We start from the raw sequence: 18,688 nt of genomic DNA on the forward strand, positions 1-18,688 counted from the left end.
GGTGGGGTGGGTGGGAGGTGGATCGAGAGAAAGTTGGGGGTGGGTCATGGGGAATGGGGCTGAGAGTTTTTTGACGTCGTTAAACTTTGTTTTTGTGAGGCGCTGCGGTGTTCGGTTCGGTACGCGGGGCAGTGCATTTGTGTTATCAGAATAAGCCAGGTGTTAGCAGAATAAGACTCTTAAGAGGTGTTATCAGACTAGACCCACTATATATATATATATATATATATATATATATATATATATATAAAATTCCGGACTTATGCGGGAGAGGGCATGGCCCAACCTTTTATGAGGGAAAAAAGTTACTAGTAATAGTTTTATCAAAGAGCTAGTAACTTTTATGCAAAGCTTCCCACTCATGTTAGTCAAATACTCCCTCCGTCTCAAAATAAATGTCTCAAGCTTAGTACAACTTTGTACTAGAGCTAGTACAAAGTTGAGACACATATAATGGGACGGAGGGAGTACTTGATAGTTCTTTCTGAGGATGTTTTAATAATAAAACTATTGAGGAAGCTTGGGATCTTCTTAATCTTATTACTTCCAGCAACTAAGGGTGAGAAATGGATAAAGGTAACATAGTAGGTAAAACTATTGAGTACGAATGCATTAAGACTTTCACTGGAACTCGCGAATTTAGTGATATGAGTACTAATATGGTTTTGATTCTGAAGCACTTGTTAGTCTTTGTAAGTTTTTTGCATCCATATTAACATTCTTAAGTCTAGCTGGGAGAAATATCATGAACCTTCCTGAGTTTACAACGAAGGTAACAAATCTTCCTTCTCCTAGGAAAAGAACACAATTATATATGTGTTTGCTTTTACTTCTCTCATCATAATCAAGTTGTAGATGTTTGATCCTTAAAAACACATGGCAATGCGAGATGATAATTTATTATTGGACAAAAAATTGAGCTAACATAATTCCAAGAACACAATTATTGTTAACAAAGTTTCCTCCTCCCGCTTAGTTCACCTTCATGAAGGAGAGAAGTTGGTGTTTCTTGGTCAACTCCTGCTCATGCAACTCTGCCTTGTATTTTCCATCTTTCCCCTCAAAGTGTGCCACATCAATGATGAGCTCATAGTTCATGCCAGACATGAGTTGTTGTCTGCCACTCACCACCTTGTTGAACTTGACCAGGCAGTTCACACGCTTGCTGAATTCCAACACCGCCCAATCGCCAAGCTCCTGGATGTGTTTGTCATTTATGTTCTTGATTGGTTCCCATCCATTAGCTCCTGTCGTGTTCCACAATCGGGTTCCCATCGATTCACCATAGCCCGTGGCTGGTACATCGATGGCATACACGATCACAACAACAACAATGAGTAGGAAACTGGTTGTCCTCATGGCGTATAAACTTTGCGATGATGAAAATTTTGGTTTGCTAGTGAGGTTTTGGATCTTGATATAATAAGTCAGTTTATGTGGGGCTCTGGTGAACTGGCAATGTGAGTGGTTCCACAACAATCGAGACGGGGGTGGTTAAATAGACATCACTACAGGAGGCAAACATTACTTGGATGCATATCCAAACATGAATTTAAAATGACATTTATGACAACATTTTACTACGTTTATCCACACATTAATTAGATGCATATCCGAACATGAATTTAAAACAACATTTTACTGCGAACATTAATTGGACACATACCGAAATATAGGCATCTTGAATGAGATTGACCGCAAGATTTTATTGGGTGTGACGGTTAGACAAATATTCAACAATTAGTCTAATGTTGTATCTATTACTACTTTTATTTTAGTATTAATTGATATACACCCAAAAAGGCATCTAGAAGGAGACTACTCAGATCAAAAATTTAATTGGAATGGATAGTATTATCCTGGAATGTTGGAATATTTGGGTCAAAGAAATGGGGAAAATCTTAAAAAGTGAAGTAGGCTAATATGCTCTACCGCTAGAGAAGGTGGTAGTAGCCACTTGTAATGTAAGAGTTGTCAGTGAACTTGGACTAGGTGCTATACTACTGTTGACTATGGAGGTAGCTAGTATATACTCCACCGCCATAATGTGTGGCAGTCATCAAAAGGATCGAATAGTAAAAAAATATATCAAAACCACTGATTTAACCTCTAATGATTTATGACATCCTTGTATCGATGTTTGAGTAGTAACTTGTTCTATGACGTGAGTTAAATAGTATTACACTTTGAAAGTGCTAGTTATCGACTAGAGGGGGGGTGAATAGGTGATTTTTACGAAAGTCTTCAAAACGTGGAAGTTTTGAAGACAAACAATAGAAATGACCTAATTGATATGCAGCGGAAGATAAACTACAACAAGCAAGCCATAGTCAAGTATGCAATAATGTGAAAGTACAAAGACTAATAGCAGCTTGGTAGTAAGGATCAGGATGGAAGATAGTATGAAGCCGACAAACGATAGTAGTCAAGCAATGAAGTCAAACAGGTATGACAAATAGGCAATGACTTCACGAAGACAAACACTAAGACACAGGATTTGTTGGACCAGTTCCAGTTGCTGTGACAACTGTACGTCTGGTTAGGGTGGTTGAGATTCAACTCAGAAGACCGCGTCTTCACCTTATTCCCCTTGAGCTAAGGACACATAGTCCTCGCTCAATCACTCTGGTAAGTCTTCAAGGTAGACTTCCGAACCTTCATAGACTTCGTTCACCGGCAATCCACAATGACTCTTGGATGCTCAGAACGTGACGCCTAACCGGCTGGAGGATACACAGTCCTCAAGTGTAATAAGTCTTCAGGTCACACAGACAGAAAGACTTCAGTGATGCCTAACACTCTTTGGCTCTGGGTGTTTGGGCTTTGTCCTTGCAAGGATTTCTCTCTCAAAGGCTTTGAGGTGGGTTGCTCTCAAACGACAAAAGCCGTGAACTAACTTTGAGCAGCCACCAATTTATGGTGTAGGGGGTGGGCTATTTATAGCCACAGGGCAACCCGACCTGATATGTCCGAAATGACCCTGGGTCACTAAGGAACTGACACGTGTTCCAGTGGTCAGATTTCAAACACACACGGCAACTTTACTTGGGCTAGAAGCAAAGCTGACTCATCCAGCTCTGGATAAGATTTGCTCTCATTATCTTCGCTCGAAGACATAGGATTTTGGTTGAGCATCACTTCAGTCATTCTGACTTAGTTCACTTGGACCCCACTTAACAGTACGGTGGTTCCTATGACTCAACAAAGAAGAAAAGGAAACAACGTAACGGCACAGTCTTCGCGCTCCATAGTCTTCACTCAATGTCTTCTCAAGTCATAGTCTTCAATATGAATATCTTCATATACCACCATTGTCGTCAATGTCTTCATACATTTTCAGGGGTCATCTCCTGTAGGTAAACCGAATCAATGAGGGACACTGAAAGTGCTAGTATCGACTAGAGGGGGGTGAATAGGCGATTTTTATGAAAGTCTTCACAACTCAGAAGTTTCGAAGACAAACAACAGAAACAACCTAATTGATATGCAGCAGAAGATAAACTACCCTAAACAGGCCATAATCAAGTATGTAATGATGTGAAAGCACGGGACTAATAGCTATAAGGTAGTAAGGATCAAGATGGAAGATAGTGTGAAGCCAATCAACAATAGAAGTCAAGCAATGAAGTCAAATAGATATACAGATAAGCAATGACTTCATGAAGACAAACTTAGGTAAGGTTGGAAGGGATAGAACCAGTTGCTTGTTGAAGACACAGGATTTGTTGGACCAGTTCCAGTTGCTGTGACAACTGTACGTCTGGTTAGGGAGGCTGAGATTTAACTCAGAAGACCGTGTCTTCACCTTATTCCCCTTGAGCTAAGGACACCCAGTCCTCGCCCAATCACTCTGGTAAGTCTTCAAGGGAGACTTCCAAACCTTCACAGACTTCGTTCACCGGCAATCCACAATGACTCTTGGATGCTCAGAACGCGACGCCTAACCGGCTGGAGGATACACAGTCCTCAAGTGTAATAAGTCTTCAGGTCACACAGACAGAAAGACTTCAGTGATGCCTAACACTCTTTGGCTCTGGGTGTTTTGGGCTTTGTCCTCGCAAGGATTTCTCTCTCTCAAATGCTTCGAGGTGGGTTGCTCTCAAACGACAAAAGCCGTGCACAAACTCTGAGCAGCCACCAATTTATGGTGTAGGGGGTGGGCTATTTATAGCCACTAGGCAACCCAACCTGATTTGTCCAAAATGACCCTGGGTCACTAAGGAACTGACACGTGTTCCAACGGTCAGATTTCAAACACACGCGACAACTTTACTTGGGCTACAAGCAAAGCTGACTCATCCAGCTCTGGATAAGATTTGCTCTCATTGTCTTCGCTCGAAGACATAGGATTTGGGTTGAGCATCACTTCAGTCACTCTGACTTAGTTCACTTGGACCCCACTTAACAGTACGGTGGTTCCTATGACTCAACAAAGAAGAAAGGAAACGACGAAACCACACAATCTTCGCGCTCCATTGTCTTCACGTAGTGTCTTCTCATGTCATAGTCTTCAATATGAATATATTCTCATACCACCATTGTCTTCAATGTCTTCATACATTTTTAGGGGTCATCTCCGGTAGGTAAACCGAATCAATGAGGGACACTACCTGCGTTATCCTGCAATTCTCACAAACACATTAGTCCCTCAACCAACTTTGTCGTCAATACTCCAAAACCAACTAGGGGTGGCACTAGATGCACTTACAATCTCCCCATTTTTGGTGATTGATGACAAACTGGTTGAAGTTTTCAACGGGGATAAAGTATGTGAAATTGTAAGGATAGGGAATTGTCTTCATAAGTTGCAAGGGCTCCCCCTGAAGATGTGCAAGTAAATTTGCTTTTGGATTGCAAATGCACATGGCAGGTTGTACTTGTGGAGATCCACTTCAACTTATGAAGATAATTCATCATGCATGAAATGATATAACAAGTGGAATGACATGCATAATGGAAAATGGACGTCTGCAGAATGATCTAAGTGCGGAAGTTATCATCGCACATGCGGAATTTATCATCGCATCAGAGTAAAGCAAACACGTAGCATAAGTAGCAGAAGACCATCAAGTTTAGGTGTTACAACTCAAAGAACCAAATGTATCAAAATGCAAGAGTTGTAAGCACGCAGCAAAATATAATGCAACCGCCCATATCAACCCGCTTGAAGACTATCAACTCATACGCTTCTCCCCCTTTTGTCAGTAATGACCAAAAAGGTTTGAAGACATAGAGCATCTACTCGCCATGAGTAGGTGAAGCAGCTGGGTCGTTGTCGTTGGTTGGCGGTGCAGATGAACTTGGTGCAGTGTTGATGCGCGCAGTAGTTGGAGGTGGTGAAGTAGCGTCATCTTCATCATCGATCACTCTGGCATTAACTGTTGTCGCGGAGGAGGAATATTCAGAGTCTTCAAGATATGGAGTTCGACGCAGGGTAGCAGTCTGTGGAGGAGTGGAGTCAAACTGAAATCTTTCATTGAAGCCATCATCTTGAAGATCCGCTTCAGCACTGAGCAGGGTCAAACTCTTCCATGACCTCCGGCAAGTTTCATGAGCAACAAAGGCATTCTTGGTGGCAAGGTTGCGAATGCGATTGACATCCACCAAGAGGCTTTGCATCTGTCTCTTGAGCCAAAAGTGATGTTTATCCTGTTTCTGATGAAGGGCCACAAGAAGTTCTCGGTCATTCAGAACACGAGAACGCTTCGGACGCCTTTGGGCAATAGTGCTTTCTGTGGCTTCAGTGGGTGCTCGATGAGGCAGACGAGTGTTACCAGCAAGTGGATAGATTCTGGTTGCTGCTTGAACACCTTCAATGGGTTGAGTGAAGCTTTGGTGCTCGGCATTCTGAAGACAAAGAGGCTTCTTGGCAGGATCAGGGTATATAGCATCAACTAACATATCAACTTCTGGTAGAAATATTATATGATTGCGAGCAGAGGGCTCATAATTGACAGATGAGTGTCGCTTGATGAGGCGCATGACCCATGGAGCATAAAACTTCAGACCAAATAGGTCAGAGCCGGAAGCAGCAAGTTGCCTTATGAAGAATTCCTGAGTGTTGAAGCTGATGCCATTGAGAATATAGAAGACCAAAGTCTTCATAGCTCCTTCAAGCTTGGCCGCTGATGAGTGTCCCTTGACTGGCCATAGAGTTCGCCTGATGATATGGTATATGGTTCGAGGCAGAAACTCAAGGTCTTCAACAAAGAAATGTGTGGGATACTCAGCGTCAGATGGCAAAGGCTTCATCATGCTCAGCATCTGGCTCATATTGGGTTCTGGCTTATGAAAGATGCTCTCCACAGCATTGCGGTGTAGCTGACAGTTAGGCTCATACAGTTCTCCTGGAGTGGCTAGCCCTGTAAGCTCAATGATATCCATAGTTTTGGCTTCATGATGAACATTTCCAGTCATCCACTCGAGAACCCAAGTCTTGATGTCTCTGTAGTAACCGCGAATGTGCAGAGTGGCATAGAATTGAAGCAATAGCTCTTCATTCCAATGTTCTTTGTCTGTCACAAAATGGAGCAGACGAGCATCTCGAAAGCAATCAAGTGCTTCTTCTAAGCACGGCAGTCGAGCAATGGCTTCAGTGTCAAGGCGCATATGAGGGAAAATGCGCCCTTGATCATATAACACGCATGAGTAATAGCTTCTCTGCTGATAGCTCCAGAACCTATCTGATGATATGCTTGGCTTGGAGTAGGGGTTCTTGGCGCTGACAAAGAAGGTATTGTGGCTTTTGAAGCCATTAGCATTGAAGGACCCGAGGGAGTTGGCAGTACCTGGAAACCTTGGCAACCTGGGCTTTGGCTTCTGCACTTGGGGCCTATGCTCAACATGATAGTCAAATTGCGGTCCTGAGGCAGAGGGTGGAGGCACCAGAATGGGCCATCGGACAGTAGTGAGCTGACCATGACTGTATGCTTGCTCAATTGTGTGAGGCCTTGGAGGCGAAACAGGAGCAGGGGCAACATCGGAGGCAGGCTGCACGACAGGTGCTTCGGGAGCAGTTGTCATATTGGCTTCAGGTGCAGCATCCTCATTGGCTTTAGGTTCAGTAGCCACATTTGCTTCAGGCACAGTGGCCTCAATGGTTTCAGGCACAGTTAGTGCAGGCTCCACATCAGCATCAGCCATGACTACGTCACTGGCTGTATTGACGTTGGTGGTGGCAGCCTCAACATTTTCAACCTCCTCTTGGCGAACAGGAGGGTCGAGCACAAACACGTTCAGATCATGAACTGCTTCTTCTTCAATCACTGGGGGGGGGGGTTGGTACACACACTTCTTCTTGAATTTCTTCGGCTGATGCAGCCGGAATGTCTTCAGCAGCATGTGCTTCAGACTCGGAGACATTCACAGTTGGAGCAGGTTCAGAAAGTACTTGCCGTGCAACAGGTGAACGTTGCACTTCTCCTTCTGGAACGCTCGATAGAGGGACTTCAGGCCTTTGTCCTCTGTGAAGCCTGCGAAGAGCTGGCTTCACTTTAGGAGATGGAGTTGGCTGAGCCTGAACGTCTTCATCCTCTTCTTGCACGTTGGGGGTAGCTTGTTGTTGTTGTAGGGGAGTACTGGGGGAGTCTTGGAGTTGTTGTGGGTGATCAGCCCACGATGCATCCCGAGCAATTGGTGTCAATGGACGACCAATGCTGATGAGTTCGCTGTTCGTATGAACAGGCAATGATATCAAGTCATTTTTGGTCTGAGGAAGAACTTCATCATCAGCTACATTGTCATCTTGACCAATGTCTTCAGCAGCGTTGGGTTCAGCTGCTGGAATATTTTCAGCCACATGAGCCTCTGTGGTAGCAGGCTCATGGACTATAATCTATCTTTCTTGATGTTCAGACGCAGGGCGAACCATTGAGATGGGTTCAACCATGAGGGGCTCTGTGGGAGCAGCCCGATTTTTCTTGGTCTTGCGCTTCTTCTTGGAGGGAGTAGCATCAGAGGCTTCAGTATTCTTCCTCTTTCTGGCTTCAGCCTCTGCAGCCCTTGTCTTCTTCTGTTCTGAAGCGGTTGTTGTGACCTTTGTCTTCGAGCCAGTCAAGCTGCTTGGAAAGATAATGCGAGGGGCTTCTTGGCTTGAGGGTGCGGGTTGGTCAGCAGGAAACTTCTTCTTTTTCTTTGCAGCCATCCTGGGGTCAATGCCAGGACAGCCAAGTGACTTTCGCTTCTCAGCCTCATTGTAGGCAAGCACACACTTATCAGGCAAACTCTTCATACACTCGCGAGAGCCTTGAGCTTCTTGACGCTTCTTGAGAAAGGCTTCTTTGAGCTCATGCATCATGACCTTGAAGTTTTTGACGTCTTGAACACTTAGACTGGCCACATGCTTCTTGAATTGAGCCTTCTCAAAATCAATCTTGTTCTTGAGCTCAACGATTCACTGAGCGATAACCAGCTCAGAAGCAATGGCGCCATTGAAGGCGACACTGAGGACAATGGGAAGCTGTAAATCGTCAAAGCTGACACTGGGGGTATCGAACCATTCATCAATGAAGTTGTGAATAATTGCCACATCAAAGAGAGGCAAGTTGTTGAAGATTTCTGCTTCTTCTTTGCTTTTGATCAATTGCTCAAGGGCATCATCTGCAAGATCTTCATCACTTGATAGATCAATGGGATCTTCACGCAGAATTGCGGCAGTAGTCAAGGCTCTTTGATCAGATGGTCTAACAAGTTGCTTCTTCTTGTCCGTTCTCTTGGAGACACTGGACAGATCTTCAGATTGCACACTGGCTTCAGGAGGTGCAGTGGCCAAGGGCTTCGCATGAGAAGTCTTCGGAGGTGCAGCTGAGGTTGAAGCCTTTAACTTCTTTTGCTTCTGCGGCTTTGGGGGAGGAGCAGGAGCTTCATCAGAGTCAGCACCATTGTTAGAATGATCTACTCTGGCACCTTGGACCATGATGTAAGTGATGAGGCCGTCAAGGTTGGCGAAGGGGCCAATGACATTTGGTTCTGCATCACGAGAGCCGTCAGCACGAGGAGCAGAGGGACCAGGATTGAAGTCTAATCCCAATGTCTTCTTGTTTTCTTTGACCGAAGCCTTTGCGTGCTGGAAGTTGCGCTTGAAGAGGGCATCATCACGACACCAGAGTAATGAGGTGGGATTGGCACTCTTAGGCTGAGGTCCACGGACCATGCAAGGATAGACGCCTTGATCAACAACTTCAGCTCTGTTCTTGGGCTGAAGGCCTCGATAGAGAATATCGCCCCAAGGACTTTTGATAGCATACTTCTCTACATATTCCTTGGTCACGAATTTGTACTTGAACCATTGTTCAGCCCAATAGCGCCGAATCCATTGGATTCGCGTCTTCCTCTAATGATAATTCTCTTCTGGATCTGTCTTGTAGAGTTCTGCTAAGTCTTCAGGCAGATCTTTGGATGTTCCTTCTCTGCGCTGTTTGCCACCCTTCCTTGCAGATTTTTCTGAAGCCATGAATTTCAAACTGAAAGGCTTCAATACGTTCAAAGGCTTCAGAGATTTTCGCTTGCTGGTCAAGCAGGAACTGGCTTCAGGAGAATTTATATGATGCTGTAAGTATTCTGCAAACGAATGCAGACTGTGAGAACCAAGGGATTCTCCCACGGACATGTACCTGTGACAGCATTAGAGATGCGAGGGAAGGGGAAGAGGTCATATGCATTCTCAGAAGATTTTGAAGATAAATCAGTTTGAAGACATTGACCTCATGATGCAAAGACATTCACTTATATATGTGAGTTGGTTCCAGATTTGTACCAATCCGTGAACAAGTATAAGTGAGGAATCAACCTAGATAGGAAATCTAAGTGAATCGACTAAGCAGTATGAGATGCAGACGAAATAGATCTAGCTTTGAATAGACAGAAACTTCTTTCGATAAACAGGATGAATCTTGAAGATCAAAAAGGTGGTAAAAATAGAGTTATAATTACCGCACGACGAACTGCTAGATGGGAAGAGTGGGAGACCGAGCAGTTCAGCCCACCGTGCCCTAACTTGGCGACGGAGGACACCTACGGCGACGGCGGAGAGAACGATGTCCGCGGCCGGCGTGAGGACGACGTCGGAGAAGTTGTGGCAGCTAAGCGCTTCGTCGCCGGCGTCGTCGCGAGCTAGCGGTGGCGCTAGGGTTTTGACGGAGGTGGAGAGGTGGAAGAAGAATTTCTTTACCGCATGGGACAGGTATTTATAAGTAGGTGAGAGACCCAGCGCAATTACGCAGGTGCCCCTGGCGGTTCACATCTGAGGGGCACGTGGCAAGCATGTAACATACTCAGAGTAGTCCCACGTTCCCACGCCCGCCAGGCATGTCGGAGAGTTGTTCCGGCTTCTCCAGATTTCAACAGTAAAGATAAGCCATTTAAAACAGATTTAATGTTTGTCTCTTTGCCTTCTGCTGACTAGGACACATAGAAGACATTCGACAGTTTCAATAGAATGCATATGATTTGGACAGATAGTGTTGAGATAGAAGCATAGAGAGGTTAGGGTCCGATCACATTCACTTAGTTCAAAAGATTCAATCTTGAAGACATAGCTATAAGTGAACGCTGTAGAGGACAGAACAGTAGTGTATATATATTAGAAAGCAATCAAATCATCATAGTGCAGAAAGTCATGAAGACAAATTGAAACTGAAGACAAACCAAATGCGAAGTCATTGCAATATAACGCCTTGAGTGAAACACTTCAAACAAGAAAAGTTGGTGGTGGCGTTACCCACCGTATAGGAAGTATTAGACCCAGACACGGCGCACAATTATCGTGGCGCTCTGAAGTCAAATTCCATGTTAATGTATTCACACTTAGAGTGTAAATCTTCATTGATTGAAGACATACATTACTTTGTGTGTTGCACATCTAAGTCATCAACATGCATAAGTGTTAGGATGTGTGCCTGATCACAGGACATTCGAGGATTCCAAGATATTTAGCTCACACCATAACTTGCAAAACCTTTTCTCATCCAAGGGCTTTGTGAAGATATCTGCCAGTTGCTCTTCAGTGTTGACGTGCATGATATCTATATCTTTCTTCATAACATGATCTCTGAGAAAGTGATGACGAATTTCAATGTGCTTTGTCTTCGAGTGCTGAACAGGATTGTTGGCTATTTTGATGGCACTTTCGTTGTCACAGAAGAGTGGTACTTGTTTCAGATTGATGCCATAATCCTTGAGAGTTTGCTTCATCCATAGAAGCTGAGCACAACAAGATCCAGCAGCAATGTATTCAGATTCAGCAGTTGAGAGTGATACACAGTTCTGCTTTTTCGAAGACCAACAGACAAGTGATCGACCAAGAAAATGACATGTGCCAGATGTAGACTTGCGATCCACCTTGTCACAAGCATAATCAGCATCCGATAATCCAACCAAATCAAATCTTGAGCCCTTGGGATACCATAATCCGAGTGTTGGGGTGTAAGCCAAATATCAAAGAATTCGCTTCACAGCTAAGTGATGCGATTCCTTTGGTGCCGCTTGGAATCGAGCACACATGCAAACACTAAGCATAATATCTGGCCTAGATGCACACAAATAAAGCAAAGAACCAATCATGGAGCGATATACCTTTTGATTGAACTCTTTACCATTGTCGTCGGGACCAAGATGGTGTTTGGCTGGCATTGGCGTCGTGTAGCCTTTGCAGTCTTCCATTCCAAACTTCTTCAGACTCTTTGAGGTATTTCTCTTGAGATATAAAGATGCCATTCCTCTGCTGACCAATTTGAAGACCAAGGAAGAACTTCAGCTCACCCATCATGGACATTGGATATTGCTCTTGCATCATGTACCCACACTCATCACTGTACTTCTGGTTGGTGCATCCGAAGATTATGTCATCCACATATATTTGGCACACAAATAGTTCACCATCATATGTCTTCGTGAAGAGAGTGGGATCGAGGGATCCAGGTTTGAAGCCTTTACTCTTCAGGAAGTCTTTGATTGTATCATACCAGGCACGAGGGGCTTGTTTGAGGCCATACAGTGCCTTGTTTAGCTTGTACACCATATCAGGATGTTTTGGATATTCAAAGCCAGGTGGTTGTGCGACATATACTTCTTCTTCAATCTTGCCGTTGAGAAATGCACTCTTTACATCCATTTGATATAGCAAGATATTGTGATGATTTGCGTAGGCTAGCAGTATTCGAATAGCTTCAAGCCTAGCAACAGGAGCAAATGTTTCATCGAAGTCAATTGCTTCAACTTGACTGTAACCTTGAGCCACAAGACGAGCTATGTTTCTGACGACTTGACCATGCTCATCTTGCTTGTTTCGATATATCCATTTTGTTCCAATAATGTTATGCTTGCGAGGATCCGGTCGCTTGACAAGTTCCCAAACATTATTCAGCTTGAACTGTTGAAGTTCTTCTTGCATGGCTTGAATCCATTCAGGTTCCATAAAAGCTTCAGCAACTTTCTTGGGTTCTGATATTGACACAAATGAAAAGTGCCCACAGAAGTTTGCTAGCTGTGTTGCTCTTGATCGAGTAAGCGGACCAGGTGCATTGATGCTGTCAATTATCCTCTCTATTTGAACTTCATTTGCAACACGAGGATGCACAGGACGAAGATTTTGTTCTGGCTGATCATTGTCATCATTGGGAGAATTGTCTTCGGTCAGAGCATTGTCTTCAGGTTGATTTGGTGCACAGATGATAAGTTCCTCTTCAGGTTGTGCTTCAGAGGGCATGATTTCACCAGTTCCCATCAGCTTGATAGACTCACTTGAAGGAGCTTCATCTAGTGTACTTGGCAGAATCTCTCTGTGTGAACCATTGGTTTCATCAAATTTCACATCCACAGTTTCAACGATTTTGTAGAGAAAAAGGTTGAAGACTCTGTAGGAGTGTGAATCCTTTCCATAGCCTAGCATGAAGCCTTCGTGAGCCTTAGGTGCAAATTTTGACTTGTGATGGGGATCCTTGATCCAGCATCTAGCTCCAAATACTTTGAAGTAACTGACGTTTGGCTTCTTGCCAGTGAGCAGCTCATATGATGTTTTGTTCAGAAGCTTATGAATGTACACACGGTTGATGATGTGACATGCAATATCAATAGCTTCGGGCCAGAACTTCCTTGGTGTCTTGTATTCATCTAGCATTGTTCGAGCCATCTCAATGAGGGTTCTGTTTTTGCGCTCAACGATGCCATTTTGCTGAGGTGTGTATGGAGCAGAGAACTCATGAGTGATTCCCATTGTATCCAGATACAGATCAAGTCCAGTGTTCTTGAATTCAGTGCCATTGTCACTTCTAATGTGCTTGATCTTCACACCATAGTTGTTCATTGCTCGATTTGCAAAGCGCCTGAAGACATCTTGCACTTCAGTCTTGTAAAGAATTATATGAACCCATGTGTATCTTGAGTAGTCATCAACAATGACGAAGCCATAGAGACAGGCAGTTGTTGTGAGGGTGGAGTAGTGAGTAGGTCCAAATAAGTCCATGTGTAACAGCTCGAAGGGTTGAGATGTTCTCATGATTGTCTTCGAGGGGTGCTTTGCCCTTGTCATCTTTCCAGCTTCACATGCACCACACAGATGATCCTTCTTGAACTTGACATCTTCGATGCCTATGACATGCTTCTTCTTGACGAGCGAGTGTAAGTTCCTCATGCCAGCATGTCCCAGCCTTCGATGCCAGAGCCAGCATTCTGAAGCTTTTGTGAGAAGACACACGGCAAGCTGTGGACCTGCTGAGAAATCTACCATGTATAGATCATCTTTTCGATACCCTTCAAAGACTAGAGATTTGTCAGATTCCATTAGTACAAGGCAACGATATTTGCCAAATATCACAATCATGTTCAAGTCATAAAGCATTGAGACAGACATTAAGTTGAAACCAAGGGATTCAACAAGCATCACTTTATCCATGTGCTGATCCTTTGAGATTGCAACTCTACCTAGACCCAATACTTTGCTTTTACTAGTGTCAGCAAATGTGATTTGACTCTTGTCGGATGGACGTAAGGTTGAGTCCATGAGAAGACTTCGATCACCAGTCATGTGATTTGTGCATCCACTGTCCATAATCCACTCTGAAGCTTTTGGTGATGTACCCTACAGTGCAGTTAGTAGGATTGGCTTCACAAGAGTGTTGTGAAGCATAAGCATTTGACACATATAGGGACAGTCACAGCACATATCAAAGTTAGGACATAGTATGACTGATAAGTGATTCAAATTTGAGTTATATAGAGTGACACTTTTGCGTGCGTCCAAGTGAGTTTTAGGTCCCCACCAATAGTATCGGACGCCATTGATTGCTGGCTAGAGACCACATTCTGCAAAAGAGAGTTATTTCTTCTTTACCACCCACATTTTCAGGGGTGGCTTAGAAGCAATGAGTCTAAGTGCAGCATCTGAGAATTTCAACTTTGAAGCCCTAGCAAATAGCCTTGCAGGAGATGAATGATACTCATGTGAATAGTCAGAAAAGTTCTTAGTTCTATGAACATAGCGGTTTGAAGACACACGCTCATATTCATGAGTCTGAGTATGATTTCCCTGCAAAACATTGGCGTTAGGGTGACTCAAGTGAGTCCTGTGTTTGTAAGTAGCCGTTGGACCATATGATGCCTTTGTTCTGGGGTTTGTCTTCTTCACTGGTGGTGTCATGCTGACATTCACACGAAGATTCTCAAGGCAGCTTTTGGGAACCCAGATCTTCTTCATAGGAGGTCCATTCCTGCAGTTAGTACCAATATACCTGGCAAACACTTCACCATTCTGATTTTTGAACAGTTTATAGTTTGCATCAAAGGATTCATCAATGACAATGGGATTAGCACAGGTGAATCCAGATAAAGTGGATGGATCTACTGAAGGTTCCTTTGCAGCAACCCATGTGGTTTTGGGATACTGCTCAGGCTTCCAGTAGGAACCATCAGCATTCATTTTCCTCTCGAACCCAACACCCTCTTTCCTAGGGTTTCGGTTCAGAATCTGCTTTTTGAGGACATCGCAGAGTGTCTGATGTCCCTTCAAACTTTTGTACATCCCTGTTTCCAACAATGTCTTCAACCTAGCATTTTCATCAGCAATACTTGTGGTATCCTCCGCAGAGGGGTTAGTAACCACTTCAGTAGGTGAAGACAATGAAACAGCAGCAGTAGTGGAACATTCAGCAACAGATGTAGCATTATCACGCTCAATGCATTTTAGACATGGTGGTTCAAATCCATCCTGAGCGGAACTGATCTGTTGAGCAAGTAATGAATCTCGCTCCTTCTGAAGATCTTCATAATCCACTCTTATCTTTTCAAGGTCTAGCTTTCTTTGAAGACATTCAGAAGAGAGCTTCTCATGATCAGACAAGAGAGCATTATGCTGATCTTGAAGGGCGTCAAACTTAGCATGAAGTCTCTGAAGACTATCAGCCAAAGCTTTTGACTGATCCATTTCTTCACCCAACATATCATCGCTCTTACTAAGCATGTCTTGAACCTTTTCCAAGATTCTTTGTTGTTTAGTGGCAAGGGAAGCAAGCTTGTCATAGCTGGGGCCAAATTCATCACCCGATTCATCATCGCTAGATTCTGAGAGATAGCCTTCAGTTACCTTATCACCCCTTGCCATGTGGCACGATGAGGACGATGACTCAGGTGCAAAGGTCATCTCCTTAAGAGATTCCTTGTAGTCCTCAAACCAAGGATCTTGACGAGTGCGATGACCTTCATATACCGCAGAAAGCCGGTCCCAGATTAGCTTCGCGTGGTTGAGGTGCATAACATTCCTGAACTGATTTCTGGACAGATGAGAGCAAATGACATCCTTCGCTGTAAGATTCAGTAGAGTGTACTTGCGAATGTCATCAGCCTCTGCCATCTTGCATAGTTCAGTGAATCCAATCTCAGTGACGGTCCACAGTTCGCTATCCATGGACATGAGTCGCTTCTTCATCATCGCCTTCCATCGGGGATACTCATGCCCGTCAAAGGTGGGACAAGATATGTTCCTCAATCCTGCAGTCGACATAGCTGAAACTCCAGGTGGTTAAACCGAATCACACAGAACAAGGGATTACCTTGCTCTGATACCAATTTAAAGTGCTAGTATAGACTAGAGGGGGGTGAATAGGCGATTTTTATGAAAGTCTTCACAACTCGGAAGTTTCGAAGACAAACAACAGAAACAACCTAATTGATATGCAGCGGAAGATAAACTACCCTAAACAAGCCATAGTCAAGTATGTAATGATGTGAAAGCACAGGACTAATAGCTGTAAGGTAGTAAGGATCAAGATGGAAGATAGTGTGAAGCCAATCAACAATAGAAGTCAAGAAATGAAGTTAAACAGATATACAGATAAGCAATGACTTCATGAAGACAAACTTAGGTAAGGTTGGAAGGGATAGAATCAGTTGCTTGTTGAAGACACAAGATTTGTTGGACCAGTTCCAGTTGCTGTGACAACTGTACGTCTGGTTAGGGAGGCTGAGATTTAACTCAAAAGACCGTGTCTTCACCTTATTCCCCTTGAGCTAAGGACACCCAGTCCTCGCCCAATCACTCTGGTAAGTCTTCAAGGGAGACTTCCAAACCTTCACAGACTTTGTTCACCGGCAATCCACAATGACTCTTGGATGCTCAGAACGCGACGCCTAACCGGCTGGAGGATACACAGTCCTCAAGTGTAATAAGTCTTCAGGTCACACAGACAGAAAGACTTCAGTGATGCCTAACACTCTTTGGCTCTGGGTGTTTTGGGCTTTGTCCTCGCAAGGATTTCTCTCTCTCAAATGCTTCGAGGTGGGTTGCTCTCAAACGATAAAAGCCGTGCACAAACTCTGAGCAGCCACCAATTTATGGTGTAGGGGGTGGGCTATTTATAGCCACTAGGCAACCCAACCTGATTTGTCCAAAATGACCCTGGGTCACTAAGGAACTGACACGTGTTCCAACGGTCAGATTTCAAACACACGCGACAACTTTACTTGGGCTACAAGCAAAGCTGACTCATCCAGCTCTGGATAAGATTTGCTCTCATTGTCTTCGTTCAAAGACATAGGATTTGGGTTGAGCATCACTTCAGTCACTCTGACTTAGTTCACTTGGACCCCACTTAATAGTATGATGGTTCCTATGAATCAATAAAGAAGAAAGGAAACGACGAAACCACACAGTCTTCGCGCTCCATTGTCTTCACGTAGTGTCTTCTCATGTCATAGTCTTCAATATGAATGTATTCTCATACCACCATTGTCTTCAATGTCTTCATACATTTTTAGGGGTCATCTCCGGTAGGTAAACCGAATCATTGAGGGACACTACCTGCGTTATCATGCAATTCTCACAAACGCATTAGTCCCTCAACCAACTTTGTCGTCAATACTCCAAAACCAACTAGGGGTGGCACTAGATGCACTTACAGACACTACCTGCGTTATCCTGCAATTCTCACAAACGCATTAGTCCCTCAACCAACTTTGTCGTCAATACTCCAAAACCAATAAGGGGTGGCACTAGATGCACTTACAATCTCCCCCTTTTTGGTGATTGATGACAAACTGGTTGAAGTTTTCAACGGGGATAAAGTATGTGAAATTGTAAAGGATAGGGTATTGTCTTCATAAGTGGCAAAGGCTCCCCCTGAAGATGTGCATATAAGTAATTTGCTTTTGGAATGCAAATGCACATGGCAGGTTGTACTTGTGGAGATCCTCTTCAACTTATGAAGATAATTCATCATGCATGAAATGATATAACTAAGAGAATGGCATGCATAATGAAAAATGGACGTCTGCAGAATGATCTAAGTGTGGAAGTTATCATCGCACATGCGGAATTTACCATCGCATCACAGAAAAGCAAATAGGTAGCAGACGACCATCAAGTTCAAGTGTTACAACTCAAAGAACCAAATGTATCAAAAGCGAGAGTTGTAAACACAAGTCAAAATATAAAGCAACCGCCCATATGAACCCGCTTGAAGACTATCAACTCATACGCTTCTCCCCCTTTTGTCAGTAAGGACCAAAAAGGTTTGAAGACATAGAGCATCTACTCATTCTCATGAGTAGGTGAAGCATCAGGGTTGTCGTTGTTGTTTGGCGGTGCAGACGTACTTGGTGCAGTGTCGATGCATGCAGAAGTAGGGGGCGGTGAAGTAGTATCGTCTTCATCATCGATCACTCTGGCATTCACAGTTGCCGCGGAGGAAGAATAGTCAGAGTCTTCAAGAGATGGGGTTCGACGTAGGACAGCATTCCGTGGAGGAGTGGAGTCAAACTTGAATCTTTCAGTGAAGCCATCATCTTGAAGATCTACTTCAGCACTAAGTAGTGTCAAACTCTTCCATGATCGCCGACAGGTCTCGTGAGTGACAAAAGAATTCTTGGTGGCAAGATTTTGAATGCGATTGACGTCCACCAAGAGGCTTTGCATATGTCGCTTGAGCCAAAAGTGATGCTTATCTTGTTTCTGATGCAGTGCCACAAGTAGTTCTCGGTCATTTAGAACGCGAGAGCGCTTCTTGTTTCTTTGGGCAATTGTGCTCTCAGTAGCTTCAGTTTGCGCACGATGAGGCAGACGAGTGTTCCCAGCCATTGGATAGATACGAGTTACTGCTTGGACTCCTTCCATGGGCTGAGTGAAGCTTTGGTGTTCAGCATTTTGAAGACAAAGAGGCTTCTTGGCAGGCTCAGGGTATATGGCTTCAACTAACATATGAAC

The 18,688-nt window shown here is 43.9% G+C and overlaps 1 protein-coding gene across 1 annotated transcript; it reads right to left on the minus strand.

The window, feature by feature from the left end:
• Positions 1-864: 864 nt before the first annotated feature.
• On the minus strand, positions 865-1,452 carry LOC123042214 (cysteine proteinase inhibitor 6-like). The gene has a single exon (XM_044464714.1). It carries the CDS (start codon positions 1,357-1,359, stop codon positions 973-975), a length of 387 nt encoding a protein of 128 aa, XP_044320649.1. The 5' UTR covers positions 1,360-1,452; the 3' UTR covers positions 865-972.
• Between the last annotated feature and the right edge of the window lie 17,236 nt (positions 1,453-18,688).

This window comes from Triticum aestivum, chromosome 2B (assembly GCF_018294505.1).
Source record: "Triticum aestivum cultivar Chinese Spring chromosome 2B, IWGSC CS RefSeq v2.1, whole genome shotgun sequence".
In the NCBI taxonomy this organism is placed as follows: Eukaryota; Viridiplantae; Streptophyta; class Magnoliopsida; order Poales; family Poaceae; genus Triticum; species Triticum aestivum.

Coding starts and splice junctions, on each gene's coding strand:
- LOC123042214 (XM_044464714.1), bottom strand. CDS start 1,359: ATGAGGACAACCAGTTTCCTACTCATTGTTGTTGTTGTGATCGTGTAT.